Source organism: Sander lucioperca, chromosome 20 (assembly GCF_008315115.2).
Source record: "Sander lucioperca isolate FBNREF2018 chromosome 20, SLUC_FBN_1.2, whole genome shotgun sequence".
NCBI lineage: Eukaryota > Metazoa > Chordata > Actinopteri > Perciformes > Percidae > Sander > Sander lucioperca.
Genome location: NC_050192.1, coordinates 19,158,057 through 19,178,825, shown reverse-complemented (window position 1 = coordinate 19,178,825; position 20,769 = coordinate 19,158,057). Strand labels below are relative to the sequence as shown.

At 41.9% G+C, this 20,769-nt stretch overlaps 1 protein-coding gene across 3 annotated transcripts in view; it reads left to right on the top strand.

Annotated features, from left to right (window-relative positions):
- LOC116047920 (plexin-B2-like) overlaps window positions 1-20,769 on the top strand; it is a 244,747-nt gene that overhangs the window by 153,614 nt on the left and 70,364 nt on the right. For all 3 annotated transcript variants that reach the window (XM_031296960.2, XM_031296961.2, XM_031296959.2), the window contains exons 4-6: window positions 14,709-15,226; window positions 17,143-17,469; window positions 19,256-19,394. In XM_031296960.2, coding sequence (XP_031152820.1) covers window positions 14,714-15,226; window positions 17,143-17,469; window positions 19,256-19,394 — 979 coding nt within the window. In that variant the 5' untranslated portion in view covers window positions 14,709-14,713. The remainder of the gene's footprint in view (window positions 1-14,708; window positions 15,227-17,142; window positions 17,470-19,255; window positions 19,395-20,769) is intronic.

Below are 20,769 nucleotides of genomic sequence, written 5' to 3'. Positions count from 1 at the left end.
ATCGCCACTGTTCATCACACCCCCAACCGGCACCGTCAGACACCACCTACCAGGATCCTGGGTCTGTCCCAGGGTCTCGCCACTGTCGCACTAAATGCTTGCTCTTGGGGGAATTACTAGAATTGTAAATTATAGAGTGTGGTCTAGACCTACTCTATCTGTAAAGTGTCTCGAGATAACTCTTGTTATGATTTGATACTATACATAAAATTGAATTGAATATATATGATACTAGGTATAGGATTTAGAGGGTGACACAGGAATCAATTGTCGCTATACTCCCGTCATATCCCGATCACGTGTGAAAAAAATCCTGTCCTGCAAAATCCCGAGAGAAAGACTCCCGAATCCCGCTCCCGTTTGGTTCCCTATGTTGTCTAAAGTTATCAGACTCTGTTGCCCCCCTGTAGCATGTTTGGTTAATCGCGGTCAAATCACTGAGGTTGCCTCGGAACTTTAGGCTACGCTATACATGCATTACCTGCAGGTCTAGGCCATTTCATTACGTAATTCCTAACGGAGATCTTCTCACACTCAAAACACACATTTATCGATTCAGGGTAGGTTAGACGAATCGCTGTCTGCGGCTAGCAGTAGCCAGTCAACAAACGTATTGTGAGTTGTAAGTGGTTCTCTTTTCTAAAACGAAATGCCTCGCAATCTTTGGGCGCACTCACCGCATTGCAGCGTCATTTTTTTATTTAATCTCCGGCTCCGCCCCGCTCCCATTGATTTCATGCTCTATTCCGTCCCTATCACGTTACCAACAGTGACATTGACTCCCGTACCGCGGGAATACCGAAAAATTGTCACCCTCTAATAGGATTAGATATTTTGTTCTGTCAATAGGTGTTTTCCAATAAAAAATTATGAAATTTTCCATCCATAAATCCATATCTTTAAAGGTTTTTGTTTCTCCACTTCAGCACCACTCACACACACCAAACGTTACACTTTGATTCTTATCTATATTCTGAAGCTTTTTGCACAGGGCTTTGTTCATATATCATTCACAGCCTGATTCATACAACATTGTATTCATAAAAACATGGAGGAAATAGATTTTGTTTTACAGTTGTTGGCAGTATTTTCTGATTTATGGAGCAATAAAAAGGAAGATCCAAAATTCTATGTTATCAATATTTTTCATGTGTTTTGTACAGAACAGCGAATCACAAACTACCATTTCGAAAATCGGACTTGTATCTGTTTTCAGAGGTCATTTTATTTGAGGGTTATTAGTTTATTTGTCTATCACGGTGACTTTTAATGAAGATCAGACCAGATTTTATGGATGAGTTATGTGTAAATGTAGGTGATTCACTTTCTTTTCCTCGGCACTGTATAACATTTCATGCATTTGTAAAAAGAAAGTTCCCCTTCACTTTATATCTGCGTTTTTAATTTCTCCACACATAAGCTGCCCTTCAGACTGATAACAAGGTGCTTTATAATCCAGTTCTCTGAAATACCTCCTGGTTGTCTTCAAAAGATGATATCAAGTGTAATTTCCATGCAGGAAGTTAGGCTATTAGGGAGATATTTCCATCGGATGGCAATTATCAGCATGTTGTCTGAGTGAACTCATAATGTGGCAACTTTGGGTAATGAGCACAGCGTCTGCCATTGGTGGCTTTGATACAGAAATATCTGTATCAGACATATGAAAGTCATATTTTAAATCCTAAACATGCACTCAAGATGCTTGATATGCAGCATTAGTGAAGGTGTAGAGGGAAGGGAGTGACCCAGAGTGAATTATTTATTATTGATAGCACCTTTAGGGGATAGTTCTCCCTTCCTGCCAGTGTTTAGAATATATCTTTAAAAAATATTGGAAGAAAGTTTGAATTGAAAGTTTATTTTCACCCATGATAATAAACATTGCGCACTATAACTAAGGTATTTCCATTTCATATTGCTTAGCTTTCAAAACGTGCTCTTATTGTTCTTCCAGGTAACACAAGGTTGAGGCTAGAAGGCACCGAAGCGACTAGTTAGGTTTAGGATGAAGATCGGGGTTTGGATTGAAACACTCCCGCAAAACGAACACGTGTTTGCAGGGTGAAAGAATTAAGATTAGATTAGATTAGATTTTTGCGTAACTTCTGGCCGTAGCTGTATCCCTTCTAGCCACAACCATAACGCAAAATAGAAGTTCAAACTTCACAATAAAAGTCTGGTGATATATATTTATTTTTCTTATTGTCATCACATCCCATCAAATCCGAACCCCAACATGTTCCTTCATCACTATGAACACACACACTAGTTTATTCTACTCAATCCCACACACACTGTCCTGCTGCCACTAGTCTATATCCACGACGTTCCACTTCCAGGATTGCTCCGGTGCCGCAGGAAATTCCGCCAGATGCATGCATTTTCACCAATATCCATTTCCTTTGTGTTGTAATTCTAAACTCTGGTGGATTTCTGAGGACTATGGTTAACTGCTCCTCAGATCTCTGCAGGGTAAATCCAGACAGCTAGCTAGACTATCTGTCCAATCTGAGTTTTCTCTCGCACGACTATTTTGCAGCGGCTCCGTGCGGAGCTTAGCGCCGCCCATGACGATTGTGACCATCCCAGAATGACGTGTGGAGTGGCCAGACCCTCCATCCGCTCCGCAGCGTGTGGCTGGTCTGGCAAAGCGAGACGATGCTGCCACAAACATTCACTACAGCACCAAAAAAAAACCAGTATTGGTCAAGCCCTCATACCTGCCAACTAGTCGCTTTTCGGTGAAAATCGCCGTTTTGAATGGGAAAATGTCATCCACGTGAATCGTGTAGATCCGAAGAGTTTTTATTGGGGGAGGGGGGGTCCGAGACCCGGTGCTAATACGGCACAGGTGCCCTAACGACCGCTATCTACCGGATCGAATTGCAACGCGGATTTCAGTGCCACTGAAATGCCTGCGCTTCTCTCTGATGTGTATAAAATGTGTCACCTTTTTCAGCCCTGTGATATGTAGAGCATAAAGGGGGAACTCCCGTGCTTATCTCTACCCCTTCACACACACACACACACACACCCTGGGAATGGGAGATAATTAAAGCAGGAGGCAGATTGTGTTGCCATGCAGGGATGAAAACACACAAGGACACACACGGTCCAATCAGTGCGTGTCCTAGTCAGGTTACTCCAACGCAGAGGACACAGCCACTAAATTACATTTGCATAACACAGAATTAATCTGTGCGTGAGTTTACCGCCATGAAATGGGATCATGTGTTTTTTTTTTTTGGATTCACTCCTTGTCTCCTTCTCTTTAGTTCTGTCTTTACCTTAGCAGGAGCACTTTAAATGCAGTGTTGTAAAGCCATATTTATTTAAGAAGATTGATTTCCTGCCTTTCAGGCAGCTCGCTGGATTTCACTTCATTTCAGAGTGCTGTGAAAATAAATTTGCACTCGCTTTAGATTGGTAATCCATCACACTGAACATTTTCTTTGCATTTTTTTTTTGTCAAACGTCAGGTTTTTTGCTGTGGTTTATAACACCTGCGAGCACGGAGGCACAGAGATGCATTCAAGGACAGAAATTGTTCATTAGGCTGCAAAAAAGCGTCCAATTAACAAGGACAACTAAACCAAGAACACAAACTCAAAGCAAATGTGTCTTAAATGTGTTGTTTCTTACATAGAAAATCATGATGTTTAGTCAGCTGTCTGGGTAATCTCTGATGTCTTAGTGTCCCTGAAAGCACCATCAAAACTAAAGAAACGGTGGTGGACTTCAGGAGGCCTGCCACTCCTTTGCTGCCTGTCACCATTGACGGGGTGAATGTGGAGACTGTCAGTACATACAAGTACCTGGGGTTACATCTTGACAATAAACTGGACTGGTCTGCCAATACTGATGCACTTTACAAGAAAGGGCAGAGCAGGCTCTATTTCCTTAGGAGGCTGGGGTTCTTCAATGTCTGCAGCAAACTCCTGCTTATGTTCTACCAGTCTGTCATGGCCAGTGTCCTTTTCTATGCTGTGGTATGTTGGGGAGGCAGCACTAGGAAGAGGGATGCTGGACGACTGGGCAGGCTGGTGAGAAAAGCTGGCTCTGTGGTGGGCATGGAGCTGGAGTCACTGACATCAGTTGCAGATAATAGGACTCTGAGCAGACTGCTCTCTATAATAGACAATGACTGCCATCCCCTGCACACCACTTTCTCCAAGCAGAAGAGCATGTTCAGTAGTAGGCTCCTGTCTCTGTCTTGCAAAACAGACGTAGGTCCTTTGTCCCTAGGGCCATTAAGCTCTTCAATGCTACACAGAAGGGGAGGAGTGTGATTGACTTAAGTGTTTAAGTCTGCTCTGCACACTGCCCTTTGTACCATGCCTTCATCTGGGTGTCTTTATACATACACATAAACTACCCTGGACTGGACTGATTGGCACCGTTTGACTCCCTTACTGGCTACATTAGTCATCTGCCAATTTTGCTAGCTTGCCTGTATGGTCAATACAGTACGCTGTCTTTTTGTCTGTATGAACAGTTTTGAAGTCTTTTACTAGTGTCTATGTATAGTTAAGTAATGATTAATCTATTTTTTGATATATTGTGTTGCCTGTTGTACTTGAATAGATATAGAATTTGCACTGACACTATCTTGCACTGTGTTACCATTGCACCTTTCTGCATTTTTTCCACACCGCTCCTTTCAACATGCTACAACCAAACTTTTACTGTAAGGGCACACTATTGATATCTTTCTTTGTATTTTTGTAGTATGTGTGCGTGGATGTCATATGTCTGTGTGCCTATGTGTATGTATGTTGTGTATAAGCTACTGGACACCTTAATTTCCTTCAGGATAAAGTATCTCTATCAATCTATCTACATATCCATGTTCTAACTGCAATACCCCACACATCCTCAACAAACAAATGTTTTCTGTTTTCTAACACAAGTTTCGTGTCTCTCTACACCCATTTCTTAGAAATGAATGTACGGCTGAAACTAACGATTGTTTCCATATCATTAATCAATCAAAAAAAACATTTGTTTAATGAATTAACTACTACGGATGAAGATCAGCCTACAGTCAGCTGAGAGTTAACATTAAAGGGCGCTGTACTGGGGATGCAGCGGGTAACCGATTTCTTGTGTTGACTTCAGGTCACATTGACCCGTTTTCAATTTTTGTTTTATATCAGAAAATATGGGACGTAGAAATAAGTGCTGAAAATGTGTTGAAGAAACATTTTACAATTTAAAACGGAAAAAGCAAAAACAAACTGTGTAAAAAATGCATCAAAAACGTTGAAGAAAAAAACATTTTTTTCAAGGTTGACGGGAAGACAACACAAGGGTTAACCACGCTTTAAAATGTCACGGTTAATTAATCATAAAAGCTCCGCTAAGTGTTAACTGACTGCACGTTATGTGTAGTAGTGTGTGCAGTTCTTATTAAACCTCCTTGACAACGTAACCGCTCGCGTTTGCGCACACACACTCGGCACATCAGACGCCGGTCCGGTCACCGCGAGTATTGACTGTCAGAGTGACAGTGGCTCCCTGTCATCTTTTATCGGGTAAACACAACAACCAGTTTCCACCGATTCGGCGACTTCTCACGGTGCTCTGTAGCCGGCGTCACGTGACCAGCCGGTGGCCGCTTAATTTCGTAGGATAGCATATAAATCGGCGTGCATACATTTTCGTGAGAAAACATTTCATGAGATGCGTTGAACAGCTGAGTTGGGTTGTCTTTTTCTGAATAAAGGGAAAATTGTGGAATATTGTTTGCATGTAAACATAGTCGTTGCCGTCTCTAGAGGCTGCGCTAGCTCGTCTAAAAGTTCCCGAGCACAGCTTTGAATGGGGGGGTGTCCCCACATGGCTTCATCAACACTTTCATAAAGTAAACTAATGAGGGACACACAGCCCTATGCTGTAACTTTTGGGCATGTAAATGCTATCTTGTACTTAAGTAGAATTTTCACGTATCTGTACTTTACCTCGTTATTTATATCTCCGGAAACTTTTACTTTGACTCCATTACATTTTCTAAATAAAATGTATACTTTTACTCCACTACATATGCCCTAAGCATCTTAGTTATTCGTTACTACAAAATAAAATCAAAAGAAATTTGTTACACTGGAAAAAAAGGTTTGGCGAATCATTAATGCACGCTCCATTCCAGTTGGTGACGTGTTCGTTGCCAAGCAAAGAAAAAAAATATATATATATAGGCTAAAACTAAAGAAGAAGAGGAAGCATAATAACTGTCATGCTGCAGGCTCTGCCGCCAACGTAACAGACGATGACCACCCCGGCGACAGTGGTGATGAAGATAACGTTACACACCTTTGGCCATAATCAAAAGGTTTTTTTTTAACTTTTACTTCTAATACTTAAGTTCATTTATTATTAGAAAATTACTTTTGATACTTAAAGTAGTACTAAGTACCGTAAACATCAGATGCTTTAAGACTCAAGTCATATTCTAAAAAAGTGACTTTAACTTCTACCAAAGTTATTTTCTGGTAAGATACTTCTACTTTTACTCCAGTATTGCTTTTAAGTACTTTATTCAAGACTGTGTAAATGTTAACACGTGTTTCTTCTTCTTTTCCAATAATAGCAGTTGTTTAGCGATGCTCATTGGTGGTGAACTGGTTAATCCGTTGCTGTATTTACTCTTCATTGTATGTTTGTCCTCACAGGCGGCCCTCTGTGTCTCTTTCAGTCGGCCTTTTGTTTGCTTCTCCTCGCTGTGTCACTGCCCTGCTGAGATGTTACCAAGTGGTACTATATAGAGACTTGTGTGTGTGTGTGTGTGTGTGTGTGTGTGTGAGTGTGAGAGAGAGTGAGAGTGAAGCACTCAGTCTGCTTATTAACCGCAGGCCTCTCAGACCTTCTATAATCAGACTAATCCTCTCCTCAAAGGTTGAGTTATTAGAGGCTCTTATTTTGTCATCGTGAGATTAACAAACAACAGCGTTAGTCGTGTAATAGTATGCATCCTGTCGGGTTTATTCAGCTCCAAACAAATGACTTCCTGACGTCTTTCTTTCTTATTGTGTCCCATTAAAGTCGTCCGATCCTGAATGATGCATCTCGTTTTTTTTCCACGTTTTTTTTTTGTTGTTGTTGCTCTATATCGATTATACATTGGATGTCGGATGAAGTTACAAGCAGCTTCAAAAATCGAATGCATTTTAAATTAGAGAAACTTTATGATGTTGTTGATTGGGTATTCGCACCTTAACATTTTATGGACTTGATTGATAAAGCACACAAACATGTTTTCTCAAAATCATCTTGTTTTTTATTTATTTTGGCACACCTGGAATCTCCATCTGGACCTAAAAACATCTTAGAGTCTGTTTCTTCTCTACATTAGTGTGAAATGCTCGGTGGACTCTGGGACTGGTAGAAGAGATTGTGTTGTTGATAGATGAGGTATACCTGTGTTTGTGTGTGTGTGTGTGTGTGTGTGTGTGTGTGTGTCTGTCTGTCTGTCTGTCTGTCCGTCCTATCCTCTTCAGTCTTTAAGTTTTATGCTTACTTGGTCTCAGCCATACTCTCCTTGAGGCCTCTTCATTACCACCAATAACAACTCAATTTCCCCCGGGTTCCGCCAATCATAGCACTCAACTCCCCTCCAATCCCGGCCGATCGGCTTCAATGTTCCTCTAGCCCGATGTCATGAATGGCTAATGACGCCTGGTGGTGGGCATGAATGCAAACTAGGGCTTTTCTTACTCTGAGGAATTTTTATTCACAAACAAGAAGTCAAAGTTCGGAGCAGGACAAAAAAGAGGAACTGGAGAAAAAACTACAAATTTGTTATTGGATATGTAAACAGTGCAGACATGCAGGGGGGGAGGCTCCATTTACAGCAGCTATGTGTACTATTTTTTAAACCATTTGAGATAATAGAAGGCCTAAAAATCTGTACATCTTTTTGGGAAAAACCTGCTAGTTGCCAATTAAGGAAAACTGTTCTCTGAATCCAGAACACAACACATGTTGAGGATGATTAATTTGTACTCCTGGCACTCTAAAAGAAGCAAAAACTGTTAAAAAGCTTTCATTTATTTAAATGTTTCTTTGGGTAGAGCTTTTGTGTCAGACACACATCAGGTTTAACAGACAGACCGACAGACAGGTTTAACAGACAGACAGACAGACAGTCAGAGACAAGAGCAGAAAGTCAGGACCATAGATGGAGTTTCAGACGTGGTTCATCCCTCGGGATCTCGTGTGTCAGAAAACCAGTTTTGTTTGAACTTGTTCCCGCCGGTAAGGACAGAGAGAGAGAGAGAGAGAGATGGAGGCATAGAGAGAGAGAGAGAGAGAGAGATGGAGGCATAGAGAGAGAGAGAGAGAGAGAGATGGAGGCATAGAGAGAGAGAGAGAGAGAGAGAGAGAGAGAGAGAGAGAGAGAGAGAGGGAGGCATAGAGAGAGAGAGAGAGAGAGATGGAGGCATAGAGAGAGAGAGAGAGAGAGATGGAGGCATAGAGAGAGAGAGAGAGAGAGAGAGAGAGATGGAGGCACAGAGAGAGAGAGATGGAGGCATAGAGAGAGAGAGAGAGAGAGATATGGAGGCGCAGAGAGAGAGAGAGAGATGGCGGCATAGAGAGAGAGAGAGAGATGGAGGCACAGAGAGAGAGAGAGAGGGGGAGAGAGAGAGAGAGAGAGAGAGAGATGGAGGCACAGAGAGAGAGAGAGAGAGAGACATGGAGGCGCATATAGAGAAGGAGAGAGACATGGAGGCATAGAGAGAGGAAGAGGGGGGAGAGACAATGTGAATTACAAAGAGAAGTTAGAAAGAGAAAAGCTTAAAGAGGTTAGACAGAGAGAGAAACCAGTCAGGCTTTGTTCCCCTGGCTGGAGCTTCTGCAGACATTCCTGGATTTAGTTTCACTCCAAACATTTTTAGCAGAGGGGTCAGCTTCAGGATTTTAATGAGTCACAGATTGCTGTTCTCTCCCCTGTTTGTGTATATATATATACCTGTGTGTGTGTGTGTGTGTGTGTGTGTGTGTGTGTGTGTGTGTGTTTGACTTTTCCATCACATGTGTATTTTATCCCAGTTGTTGGTAACTCTAGTTTCCTACCACCACTATCCTACTGTTTGCTGCCAATGTAACCTCACACACACAGACTCAGTAATACTATATTCAAGCAGATGCTTGCTAACAAACCCAAATATGCCAAACCTTAAACTCCCGCCACCCAGATGCAGGCGTATTACAGATGGGACAAGCTGAATGAATGAGTGGAGAAACAGAAGGAGTGCTGCTGCTGCTACTATACCAGGGTACTTAGTACTTAGTAAAACTAAACTAAAACTTGAATGAAAATAAGCAGTATGTATTTTTTTAACAAAAACAAACAGGAATGCAAATTAAGTTGTTTTTTTTTTTTACCAAAATTGAACGGAATTGACATTGACGTGACAGCAGATGGCGCTGTGTTGCAACTGCTTCACATCGGACGCTAAGATTAAACATTAGCCCTCTGAGAAGGTGAATGTACCTGCCATCTTTGTATTCTGTGGCGTGGGAGGAGGACTGAAATGAAATGTAATGAGAGAGGAGGCCAAACGACAGGGACAAAGAGATAAGCAAGGAGAGAAGGTTTTTTATTTTTCTCACCACTTTAATGGAAAATGAAATGTTGAGCGGCATCACCTGACATTATAGACACTTTTAACAACATTTTAAATGCTTATTGCAGAAGTACTGATTTAAAGTTCACCATATCATTTGTTTAAGCTACTTGATGCCTACATTTTCCTGGGATCAATAAAGCATCCATCCACCCACCCATCCACTCATCCATCCATCCACCCACCCATCCATCCACCCACCCATCCATCCATCCACCCACCCATCCACCCATCCACCCATCCATCCACCCACCCATCCACCCACCCATCCACCCATCCATCCATCCACCCACCCATCCACCCACCCATCCATCCATCCACCCATCCATCCACCCATCCACTCATCCATCCATCCACCCACCCATCCACTCATCCACCCATCCATCCACCCACCCATCCACCCACCCATCCACCCATCCATCCACCCATCCACTCATCCATCCATCCACCCACCCATCCATCCATCCACCCACCCATCCACCCACCCATCCATCCACCCATCCATCCATCCACCCACCCATCCATCCACCCACCCATCCACCCAACTTTGACACTTTTTAAGCACCGACCGAATTGCCTCCTAATATCGAGTAACGAAAAATGCCTTGTCATTCAATACCTAATTTCAGTACCTAAATCTCAATAAGCATGCATTATGCCTGTGCCAAGATCAATCAATGCTTGTGATTGGCTGTCTAATGATACACGTCGTACAAGCATGCAGGAAAAATTCTACGTTACGCACGGAAACAGGGTTACACACGTCTGTGTGTGTTGTATTTTGAGAGGCTGCACTGTAAAACTTTTCACCGTAAATTTACAGTAATAGACTGGCAGCAGTTTTGCCAGTAAACTACTGTTTACAGTACGCGTACTGTTTTTAAAATGTAAAGGTATTTTACTGTAAATAGACATACAGTTTCTTACTGTATTATATGGATTCACAGTAATACTGTATACTAGCTGCAGTGTAAGTCCTGTCCAAAATGTCCTCCTCACCTTACATACCTGAAGATCTTGAAGTCAAACTGTTGTTCACAGGGACGGAAGAAGAATAACAAACACACACACACACACACACCTTTGAAACCCAGTTTATTCCTGGGCTGACACCAGTCAGGCTTTTGGGGCCAAAAGCAGGAGGATGAAAGAACGAGAGAAAAGCAAGCAGAGAGAGCTAGATCCTCGTGTGGAAACCAAAGATGGTTTTCCTTTGATGTGGCAGATGCACACATCCATAACAGGCCTTCTGAAAGAGAAGGTGAATGTACCTGCCGTCTTTGTATTCTGTGGCGTGGGAGGAGGACCGAAATGAAATGTAATGAGAGAGGAGGCCAAACGACAGGGACAAAGAGATAAGCAAGGAGAGAAGTTTATTTTTTATTTTTCTCACCACTTGAATGGCAAATGAAACGCAGCCATGTTGACTGGCATCACCTGACATTATAGACACTTTTAACAACATTTTAAATGCTTATTGCAGAAGTACTGATTTAAAGTTCACCATATCATTTGTTTAAGCTACTTGATGCCTACATTTTCCTGGGATCAATAAAGCATCCATCCACCCATCCATTCATCCATCCATCCACCCCACCCACCCATCCATCCATCCATCCACTCCCCCATCAATCCATCCATCCATCTATCTACCCAACATTATACGTTTCTTACAGATCTAAATGCTTGTAATTTACTTGAGTATTTCCGTTTTAAAGAGTACAATATTTCCCTATGAGATGTGGAGTACAACTATAATGTTTTGTAAAATGGAAGGACTGAAGTAAAGTACCTTAAATTTGTATCCTAGTACAGTACTTGAGTAGATGTACTTAGTCACTGTATTCTCATTAATGTGTTGGTATGATATTTTACGAAATATGACATATATGTAACGCTGTAAAACTGCGACCGGTACACAAATGTCACCGGTTAAATTTAATATGATGGTTCTTTTTAACGCTGTGAAACGGTTTAGGCACCAAAACGACTTGGTTAAGATTAGAAGAAAGTTTTTGGTTTTGGTTATGAATGAATGAAGTCGCCTACTTCCGGGACATGTCTGCCCGGCTGAAAGTCCTGTGGCTGAGATCCACATCTACTCTTTCTCTATACTTTCAGTCCGTACTGCAGCTGCCTTTAAAAAGTACATACTGTTGCATGCAGTATGCATACAGTTGGGACATACTACTTCTTCATAATATTGCGCCTTGAACTTTGACCCTCTTGCTCATATATGCTGCGCAAGGAATTGTGGATCAGAATAGCCTGAAAAGCATGCTGGATACTGCAAAATCCGACCGGAGGAAGTAGGACATTCTGTTATTTTTTGGCACGCTGCATTTGACATACTGTACTATACTAAATCTCTTTCTGCATACTAAATAGTATGGTAGTGTGGGTATTGGATGGCAGGGAGTGTTTTGGGACCCTGACGTCCTCCCTACGCGGATTGTGGCGCTCTTAGTCTACCGCAGTAGCCTGGTTGACACCAGACCCTTCTCAGTTGTAACTGAGAGTGGGTCTGGGCAAGCTTCATTCACAGTTCATTTCCAAAGGGGCGTCACCAACAGACGCCGCTCAAATGCCTCTGGGCGCATTAGGATAGTCCTTCAACCAATCAGACCAACGATCCGGGTGACGTAGCAGCGACAGCGGCATCAACGGGTTGCTGCGCTTCGGTAGCCGTCATGTTGAATGTAAACAAAAAGCTGTTCGCCGTCGCTGCACTGTCGTCATCGTGTAAAGCCCGCCTCAACGGTTGTGATTGGTGCCTCGATTTGGAAAAATTGGAAATGGGCTTGAATGGGCTCTTGGCCAGACTGACTTGCAGAGCAAATCTCAAATTTGCCGGAAGTTCGTCAGGGTTTTCCCAGGCTACTACCGCAGCCGATTTCCTCCAATTTGCGAGTACCTCTGGCAAACAAGAATATCTATAAGAGATCTTTTATTTGTAGTGCAATCAAACTAATGAATGAACTGCACTAATCTGCATATACATCATTTTGTACACTGTGTGTATGTTGTGTGTATGTTTGCATTGAAGTAATAGGATATTAATCATCTTTATTCAAACTCCATGTTACAAAGTGCTTCACAAAACAACAAAACAGGCCATAAAAGCATCAGGTTTTTTAAAACAACGAATAGAAACTATTTGGTGTATAAAAAAACAGTTTTGAAAGAATTAAGGACAGTTCAAAAGAGGTTCAAGCTCAAATAAAGTCAGGAAAGGCTCTTCGATTAAAAGTATGTTTTAAGAAGGGACCTAAAGGAGATGGCTGACTCAGCTGACCTGATATCTTGATTATCTGTTTGGTGAAACCAAAGAGGATTTTCCAGCCTTGGCTGGACAATAAAGTTGTATAATTGTACTCTTTTATTCTATTCTGTTGCTTCTTTGCTCCTTTGCTTCTTTACATACAAATCACAGTGCATTTATCTTCGTAGGTATATATAGGAACAGTGAACGAGGACAGCCTGACTGGTAAACAGAAATATCGTAATGTATATGCGGCATGAGAAGTAATGAAATGATATACTGTACAAGGATGTAAACGGGTAGTAAAAGTAAGTATACAAGTATATAAACCAGTGGGAAACACTGAGTGCATTCAAAGGTCTGTATTTGTGTAATCCTCCAGTGTAATACTTCTTAAAACTCTGCAGTGCGGCCAATAAGCCCCACTGACTCTTGATATCTGTGGAAAGGTAATTTGGGCGAGCAGGTGGGTACAAAGATAAGTCTTTTCACACTAATAAATAAATCCCTTTTACAATGAAGCCAACTGAAGTGAATTTAATTTGGAGGGAGTTAAAAGCACAGCGGGGGGGGGGGGAGGCGGCAGTCGATTGGACCACCAATCAAAACGATCTGATAGCCACTGCTAGATGATTGGCCAGTAAAAGTGCCCCATCACGTAAACGAATGAACGCCACGTGACTTCAAGCCGTTGGATTTATCGAGCAGGAGGCAGAGAGACGATGCTGCTGTAATTAAAACATTTTCATGATGCACTCGGTGAAATTTAGTGGGGGGAATCGTGAGCTAAAGTTTACGAGAATCGCCCCCAAAATGACCCGATGGTTGCATCACTAATGTGAATGTTTGTGCGCCGGCGTTACTGAACACTAGTCTTGTTTTACAGCCACAGGCCACGGCTGTAATTAAACACCCATCCAGACTAATGGGAGGAGAAACTCAGTATGTCAGAAAACTAATTGCTACACTCAGTCTCTCTCTCTCTCTCTCTCTCTCTCTCTCTCTCTCTCTCTCTCTCTTTACACACACACACACACACACCTTTTGTCTTTGCTAATCTAATCTGGCTCAGCAACTCTCTTCACTTTTTAGTCCGTTACCTTCCCCTCTTCCTCCTCCTCCTCCTCTTCCTCTCTCGATTTTCCTCCAGTAAAGGATGTTCTGGGTCTAATGAGAAGCTCCTCATTATCTTTGCTCTCAGCGTTCAGTGGTTTCTCCCCTTGAGTTTGTGCTGCTGTTTGGTGCTGGCTGAGCCCCGCAGTACAATGTCAGGATTGTGCTTTGTTTTAGAGGACGAGCAGCGACTGTCTAACGTCTTTGTCTCTCCGCATTCGAGTTCAGCGGGTTTATTGTCAGAAACCGTGTCCACAAAACAGTTTAGGGCTTCAGCTGACAATTCTTGATTAATTGCCGTATTGTTTAGGCCTCATTGTGTTAAATAAAACAACAACAAAGATAAAAAAAAAAACCTTTTCTTTCTCTCCTCTGTTTAGGAATACTGCAGTCCTGTCGATTATTTTCTGGTTGAATAGATTAGTTGTTTGGTCTCTAAAATGTGCAAAAATTATGAAAAATGAGGATCAGTGTCTCTCAAAGCCCAAGACGACGTCCTCAAATGTCTTGTTTTGTTCACAACTCAAAGATATTCCGTTTATTGTCACAGAGGAGAGAAGAAACTAGAACAATATTCACATTTAACAAGCTGACATCAGAGAACTTTTACTTATTTTTCATAAAAAAATGTCTCAAACCGATTATCTAAATATTTGGCATTTAATTTCATTAACTTTTCTTTCTCTCCTCTGTTTTTCCTCCAGACGTGATGGAGCGGTGGTGGGCGTGGCAGTGTGCCATGGTCGTCCTGGCAACCCTTTGCGCGTTGACCACGGGAGTGGATGAGGTGGCGTTCCCGTCTGACACGCTGATCAACAACGTGGTGAGCGACCCGCGCTCGGGCCGGCTGTACGTCGGCGCCGTCAACGCGCTCTACCAGCTGAGCGCCGACCTGAAGCTGGAGTCGCGCAGCGAGACGGGCCCCAAGCGGGACAACCGCCAGTGCACACCGCCCGTCACCGACGCCTGCGAGGAGGCCGTGGACACGGACAACCACAACAAGCTGCTGCTGGTGCAGGAGGCCAAGGACGTGCTGGTGGTGTGCGGCAGCGTGTTCCGCGGCATCTGCTCGCTGCGGAACCTGAGCAGCGTGGAGCAGCTGCTGTACTTCAGCGACACCAAGGGGGAGAAGTCGTACGTGGCGAGCGTCGAGGAGAGCGTCTCCGTGGTGGGGGTGATGTCATACTTCACCAAGGACAGAGACAACTTCACGGTCTTCCTGGTGAGGAGTCAAACACACACACACTAGGGCTGGGCAATATATCAATATTATATCGACATCGATATATGTGGCTAGATATCGTCTTACATTTTGGTCTTTTCCTGGTTTTAAAGGCTGCATTACAGTGATGTAGTGAAGTGATGTAATTTTCTGGACTTACCGGACTTACTAATGGTTTTATAATTTGCCATGGTATCCACATTATTGGTGATTATTTATCAAAACTCTCATTGTGTAAATATATTGTGAAAGCACCAATAGCCAACCCTTCAATATCGCCACAATATCGACATCGATGTATTTGGTCAAAACATATCGTGATATTTGATTTTCTCTATCACCCAGCTCTAACACACACACACACACACACACACACACACACACACACACACACACACACACACACACACACACACACACAGGTGTCCAGATGATACTAATCCCGAATGCGAATAGGACTTCAATTAGTTCAATAAAAGAATGTTGGAAATGATTTCCTTTCATTTGTTTTAAATCCAACAAGCAGTGTGTTGTGTTTTAGCAGAATACTGACAGCAGCAGAACTGAGAACACTTTAATATCTCTTCATTTGTCGCAAATAACATCGCTATCACGATATTTAACATTACCGCCTATAGCTTATTTTCCTCATATTTTGCATATGTGAATATAATGAATACTCTACAATAAAGTAACTGGTGAGGAGTTAAACACACACACACACACACACACACACACATATATTATGTATATTATTCCCAACAGCACTGAGGTAGGTAAAACAAATGAATCTAAATGATTACGTCCATCTGTGATATTGTGAGACAAACACAATTAAATTGCAATTTGTAGAGAACGGAGGAATTAAATTGGCTGCCATATGAGAAATGAGCACTCTTGTTAGTTGTATGTTGAAATGTGTGTGTGTGTGTGTGTGTGTGTGTGTGTGTGTGTGTGTGTGTGTGTGTGTGTGTGTGTGGCCTGCTACTTGATAGTAAAATAACATTCTACGGCTGTCAGTGTTTGTGTTTACGTTTCACAAATGGTTTAACCCAAGCCAAGCCGACAACAATGATAGAAATCCTATCCATACAGAGATAGTAGTATACAGCTGTTATACATCATATCATCATACAGAGATAGTAGTATACAGCTGTTATACATCATATCATCATACAGAGATAGTAGTATACAGCTGTTATACATCATATCATCCATACAGAGATAGTAGTATACAGCTGTTATACATCATATCATCCATACAGAGATAGTAGTATACAGCTGTTATACATCATATCATCATACAGAGATAGTAGTATACAGCTGTTATACATCATATCATCATACAGAGATAGTAGTATACAGCTGTTATACATCATATCATCATACAGAGATAGTAGTATACAGCTGTTATACATCATATCATCCATACAGAGATAGTAGTATACAGCTGTTATACATCATATCATCCATACAGAGATAGTAGTATACAGCTGTTATACATCATATCATCATACAGAGATAGTAGTATACAGCTGTTATACATCATATCATCATACAGAGATAGTAGTATACAGCTGTTATACATCATATCATCATACAGAGATAGTAGTATACAGCTGTTATACATCATATCATCCATACAGGGATAGTAGTATACAGCTGTTAAAACATAATAAAATATATGACACGCTGGTATCGGAATCGGAATCTGTATCGGCCGATACACAAGTTCAGGTATAGAATTGGTATCGGGAAGCAAAAAATGGTATCGGGGCATCTCTAGTTTAGGGAGCACTTGGGCATTAGAGATATTAGAAATTCTAGGAATTCACTTCACACAGCAGAGTTGTTACAGGAACACAGACTCTGTCCGCTGCCATCTTTACGTGCGTTTATCGTCTCTTTTGTCCCAGGTCGGTAAGGGGTACGGCAGCCACGACAGCACCAAGCTGATCTCCACCCGCATCCTCCAGGACTACGGCGATTGGGTGGTGTTCGACAGCATCATCGAGGCCTCGGCAGTGCAGGCCAACCCCTTTGTCCTGCGCTACCTCCACGACTTCCGCTTCGCCTTCAAGGACGGCGGCTTCGTGTACTTCCTGTTCTCGCGCACGCTGGGCGTCCAGGACACCAAGAACTTCACCTTCATCTCCAGGATGTGCGAGGACGACCAGGGTTACTACTCCTACACCGAGCTGCAGCTCAACTGCAGCGTCAACAACAAGTACAACAAAGTGCAGGTAATGGTTATGCCCTCTGCCAGCCACCCGATAGTAGCCTGGATGCCAGCCGCACTTAGCCCCGCCCACAACATTTGAGATCGGGAAGTTCGGTCTGGACTCGATCCGTTGTGGAGCAACTATGCTCGAACCAGAGCTGTTTGGACCAATCAAATTGTCTGGGCAGGCTTTATACGATGATGGACAGGTGATCACCTTCGTCGTCTGTCCATTTTTTAAACACGGGCATGTCGCATTCCAACCTAATAACGTGATATTAAGTTCTGGCAGGACCGACAAAGGCGATAATATTTGTTTGCTGTATTGTCGAGTTCTAATCCTAAACAGAGAACTTGTTCGTATATGCGTTCACCTTTACTATTTCTCTCGAAAATGATGATCGTGTTGGTACTCCGTGTATCCTTAAATTCTTTTTACAACACCGGCAAAGATCGTTTACACTCATCTTCTTCTTCTACTTCTTCCAGCGTGCGTGCAGTTGAGTTCAGTTGACAACTATGTGTCGCTCAACATACGTCACATACTCCGTGACTAGAATACACACTCTGACTAGAATCTGAGTCTGACGACGTCAGGCTAACCCGATAGGCCAGCGGTGTCCAACTCAATTTCACTAAGCCAAACTGGAAAATGAGAATCACATCAAGAACCAGACGTGTAGTTTGTTGACATGCTTTTATTTCATCGAGCAAGTCAAATATCTTTGACCAGAGGCCCCACGATACGATATCATCACGATACTTGTGTCACAATACGATATTATTGCGATTTTAAACATATTGCAATATTCTGCGATATATTGCAATTTATTACCTTTTTTCCAACTTCCAAATTTTTCCCAATTTCAAATGATGTCCCCAAAACGGAAACTTTGTCAACATCTGTTTTATCTAAAAGATACATTTCTCTGTTTGTTCATCTCACTTCAATTTTGTTGCTGCAAAATGAGATTGTCAAGCAGACAAACACATATATAATAATAGATCGATACTTGGCATCTGTGTATCAATACAGTATTGCCACGGAAAATATCGCGATACTATGCTGTATTTTTTTTTACATTTGTTGCATTTTTGTCATTTTTGTAGCCATTTTTCAACATTGTGGCTTTTTAGGCGTTTTTTGTGCTTTTTTCGACTTTTGCCGCATTTTTGTTGACTTAAAGCTCTACAAAAGTCAGCCAAAAAGTTCCTTAGCCATGATAGAATTAAGCAAATCAAGCAAAACAAAGATTATATTTTTAAAAGCAGGCTACCACACAGCCGGATCACAACAACCTGTTTCACATCCTGAATATGAAAACTCTCTGCTTCTGTGGGAATTTCTGAGTCTCAAAGTCAGCAAATCTGTCACATAAGGACACAATGAAAAACTGTTTTCCGTCATTTTGGTCTGGTGCACAACTAGGCTGGCCAAAATGTCTTGTCAACCTAAATTAATATGCGGGCCGGATCAAAATCTGCAAGGGTCTGGATTTGGCCAGCGGGCCTTGATTTTGACACGTGCAATAGGCTGTCAGTATTTTTATTAAAAGGGCAGCAGTGACTCAGGAACACATTTGGACATTTTTACGTTTGGATGAGTTTGTTTTGAATTGGAACATTTTTGAGAATGCCTCGGCCCTGACCCATGAAAAACTTTATAAATTGGATTTAAACAGCTCTTGAACCAGAAATAGCTTTGATTTATGGGGCCCTTTACTGTTGCTCTGTTATATCAGCTAAATGCACGTATTAAGTGTGAATATCTAACATTCTGCTTTCTTCATCTCTTCCTCGTCTCCCAGGCTGCCTATGTAGCAACACCAGGGGAAGTTTTGGCTCAGAATATGACCCGATCAGGCGAGCATGGACCAGTTTCAGCCTCTGACAAGGTGCTGTTTGTCGCCTTCACTTCTGATGAAGACCCATCTACTTCAGCCTTGTGTAAGTGTAGTTTGCGGGCACATGATGTTTTATGTTGGCTGATAGTTAGTTGGCAGACCCTCCAAAACGTGTCAAAACAGTTCAATGGAATTTAGCAGAAAGTTTGGCCTTGGGACAAGGAGAAAGTGATACGTTTTTGGTGGAGATTTAGACCTACCAGCACCACTATACGGCCATTTTTAAAACACTCAAATACGTGGCTCTTATACGAAGAATATTTTAGAAATCTGAGGTTTAACGTTCAATCTTGAGTTTGAGTTTAGTTTATTTATGGAAGGGGACAGCGCAAATTAATAAAACACATGATTTCCCATGGGTTAAAAAAGCCAGAATTAGCCAAAAGGCTATTTTTCATCTGTAGTCCCCTGCCTTCGATGTTAAAAAAGCCTTTTTAAAAGTCAAAGAAACAAAAAGACAACACAAGCAAAACGAAAAAGTTAGCATAAAGCGTCACAGAGACAGAAAACAACAAAACAAAGTACAACACACAACTTGGCACAAAACAAGACAATACAAAAGCAGAAAGATGTACAACAAGGCAAAACAACAGGGTATAAATCTTGACATTGGAAACAGCAGCTGAGGAAACAAGCTCACCACAAGTTTTACCTACAGTACAGTAGCTGTTCTGGAGCTTTTGATCATATCAACATGATCTTCATCAATGGACAGAGCAAAGGTTTAAAATGCCTTCTTGACTTAAAAGCCAACATGGATGAGAAGTCCTTAAAGTGCTCAGAAAAAATAGAACGACTGGTCAAACTCCATCTGGCGAAGAAGATGATGTAATATGACAGAAAGCTCCAGAGCAAGGCAGTTTTATTTATAAAGCATGCTAACATTACAGACTCGCACAGTAGGTGTCGCCAAGATTATAACTTTGAAAGGCAGTGGTCATACATTTGTAAATCTCTTTAAAGGTCCCATATTATGCTCATTTTCAGGTTCATGCTTGTATTTTGGGGTTCTAATAGAACATGTTTACATGATTTAATGTTTGAGAAAACACATTATTTTTCTCATACTGTCTGTCTAAACATACCTGTATCCACCCTCTGTTTTTATTAATTTTTCATACATACAATTTTCGAAACGCTCCATTTTAGCGCCCATCTCTTTAAGCTCCCCTCCAGAAAAAGCCCAGTCTGCTCTGATTGGTCAGCATTTTCGGTTCTTCTGCATCCGCGCTCTCTGCACCGTCATTGCAGCCGGGGAATGACGTAACGGTAGCAACACTTTCTACCTACACATAGTTTATTTGTGACATCACAACATTACAGGAAGTCCTGACGCCTCATTTAAAGGCACAGTTTCTGAATACTGGCTGTGTGCATTTCTCTGGGGATTGAGAGTTTTGATGCTTTCACAGTATTTA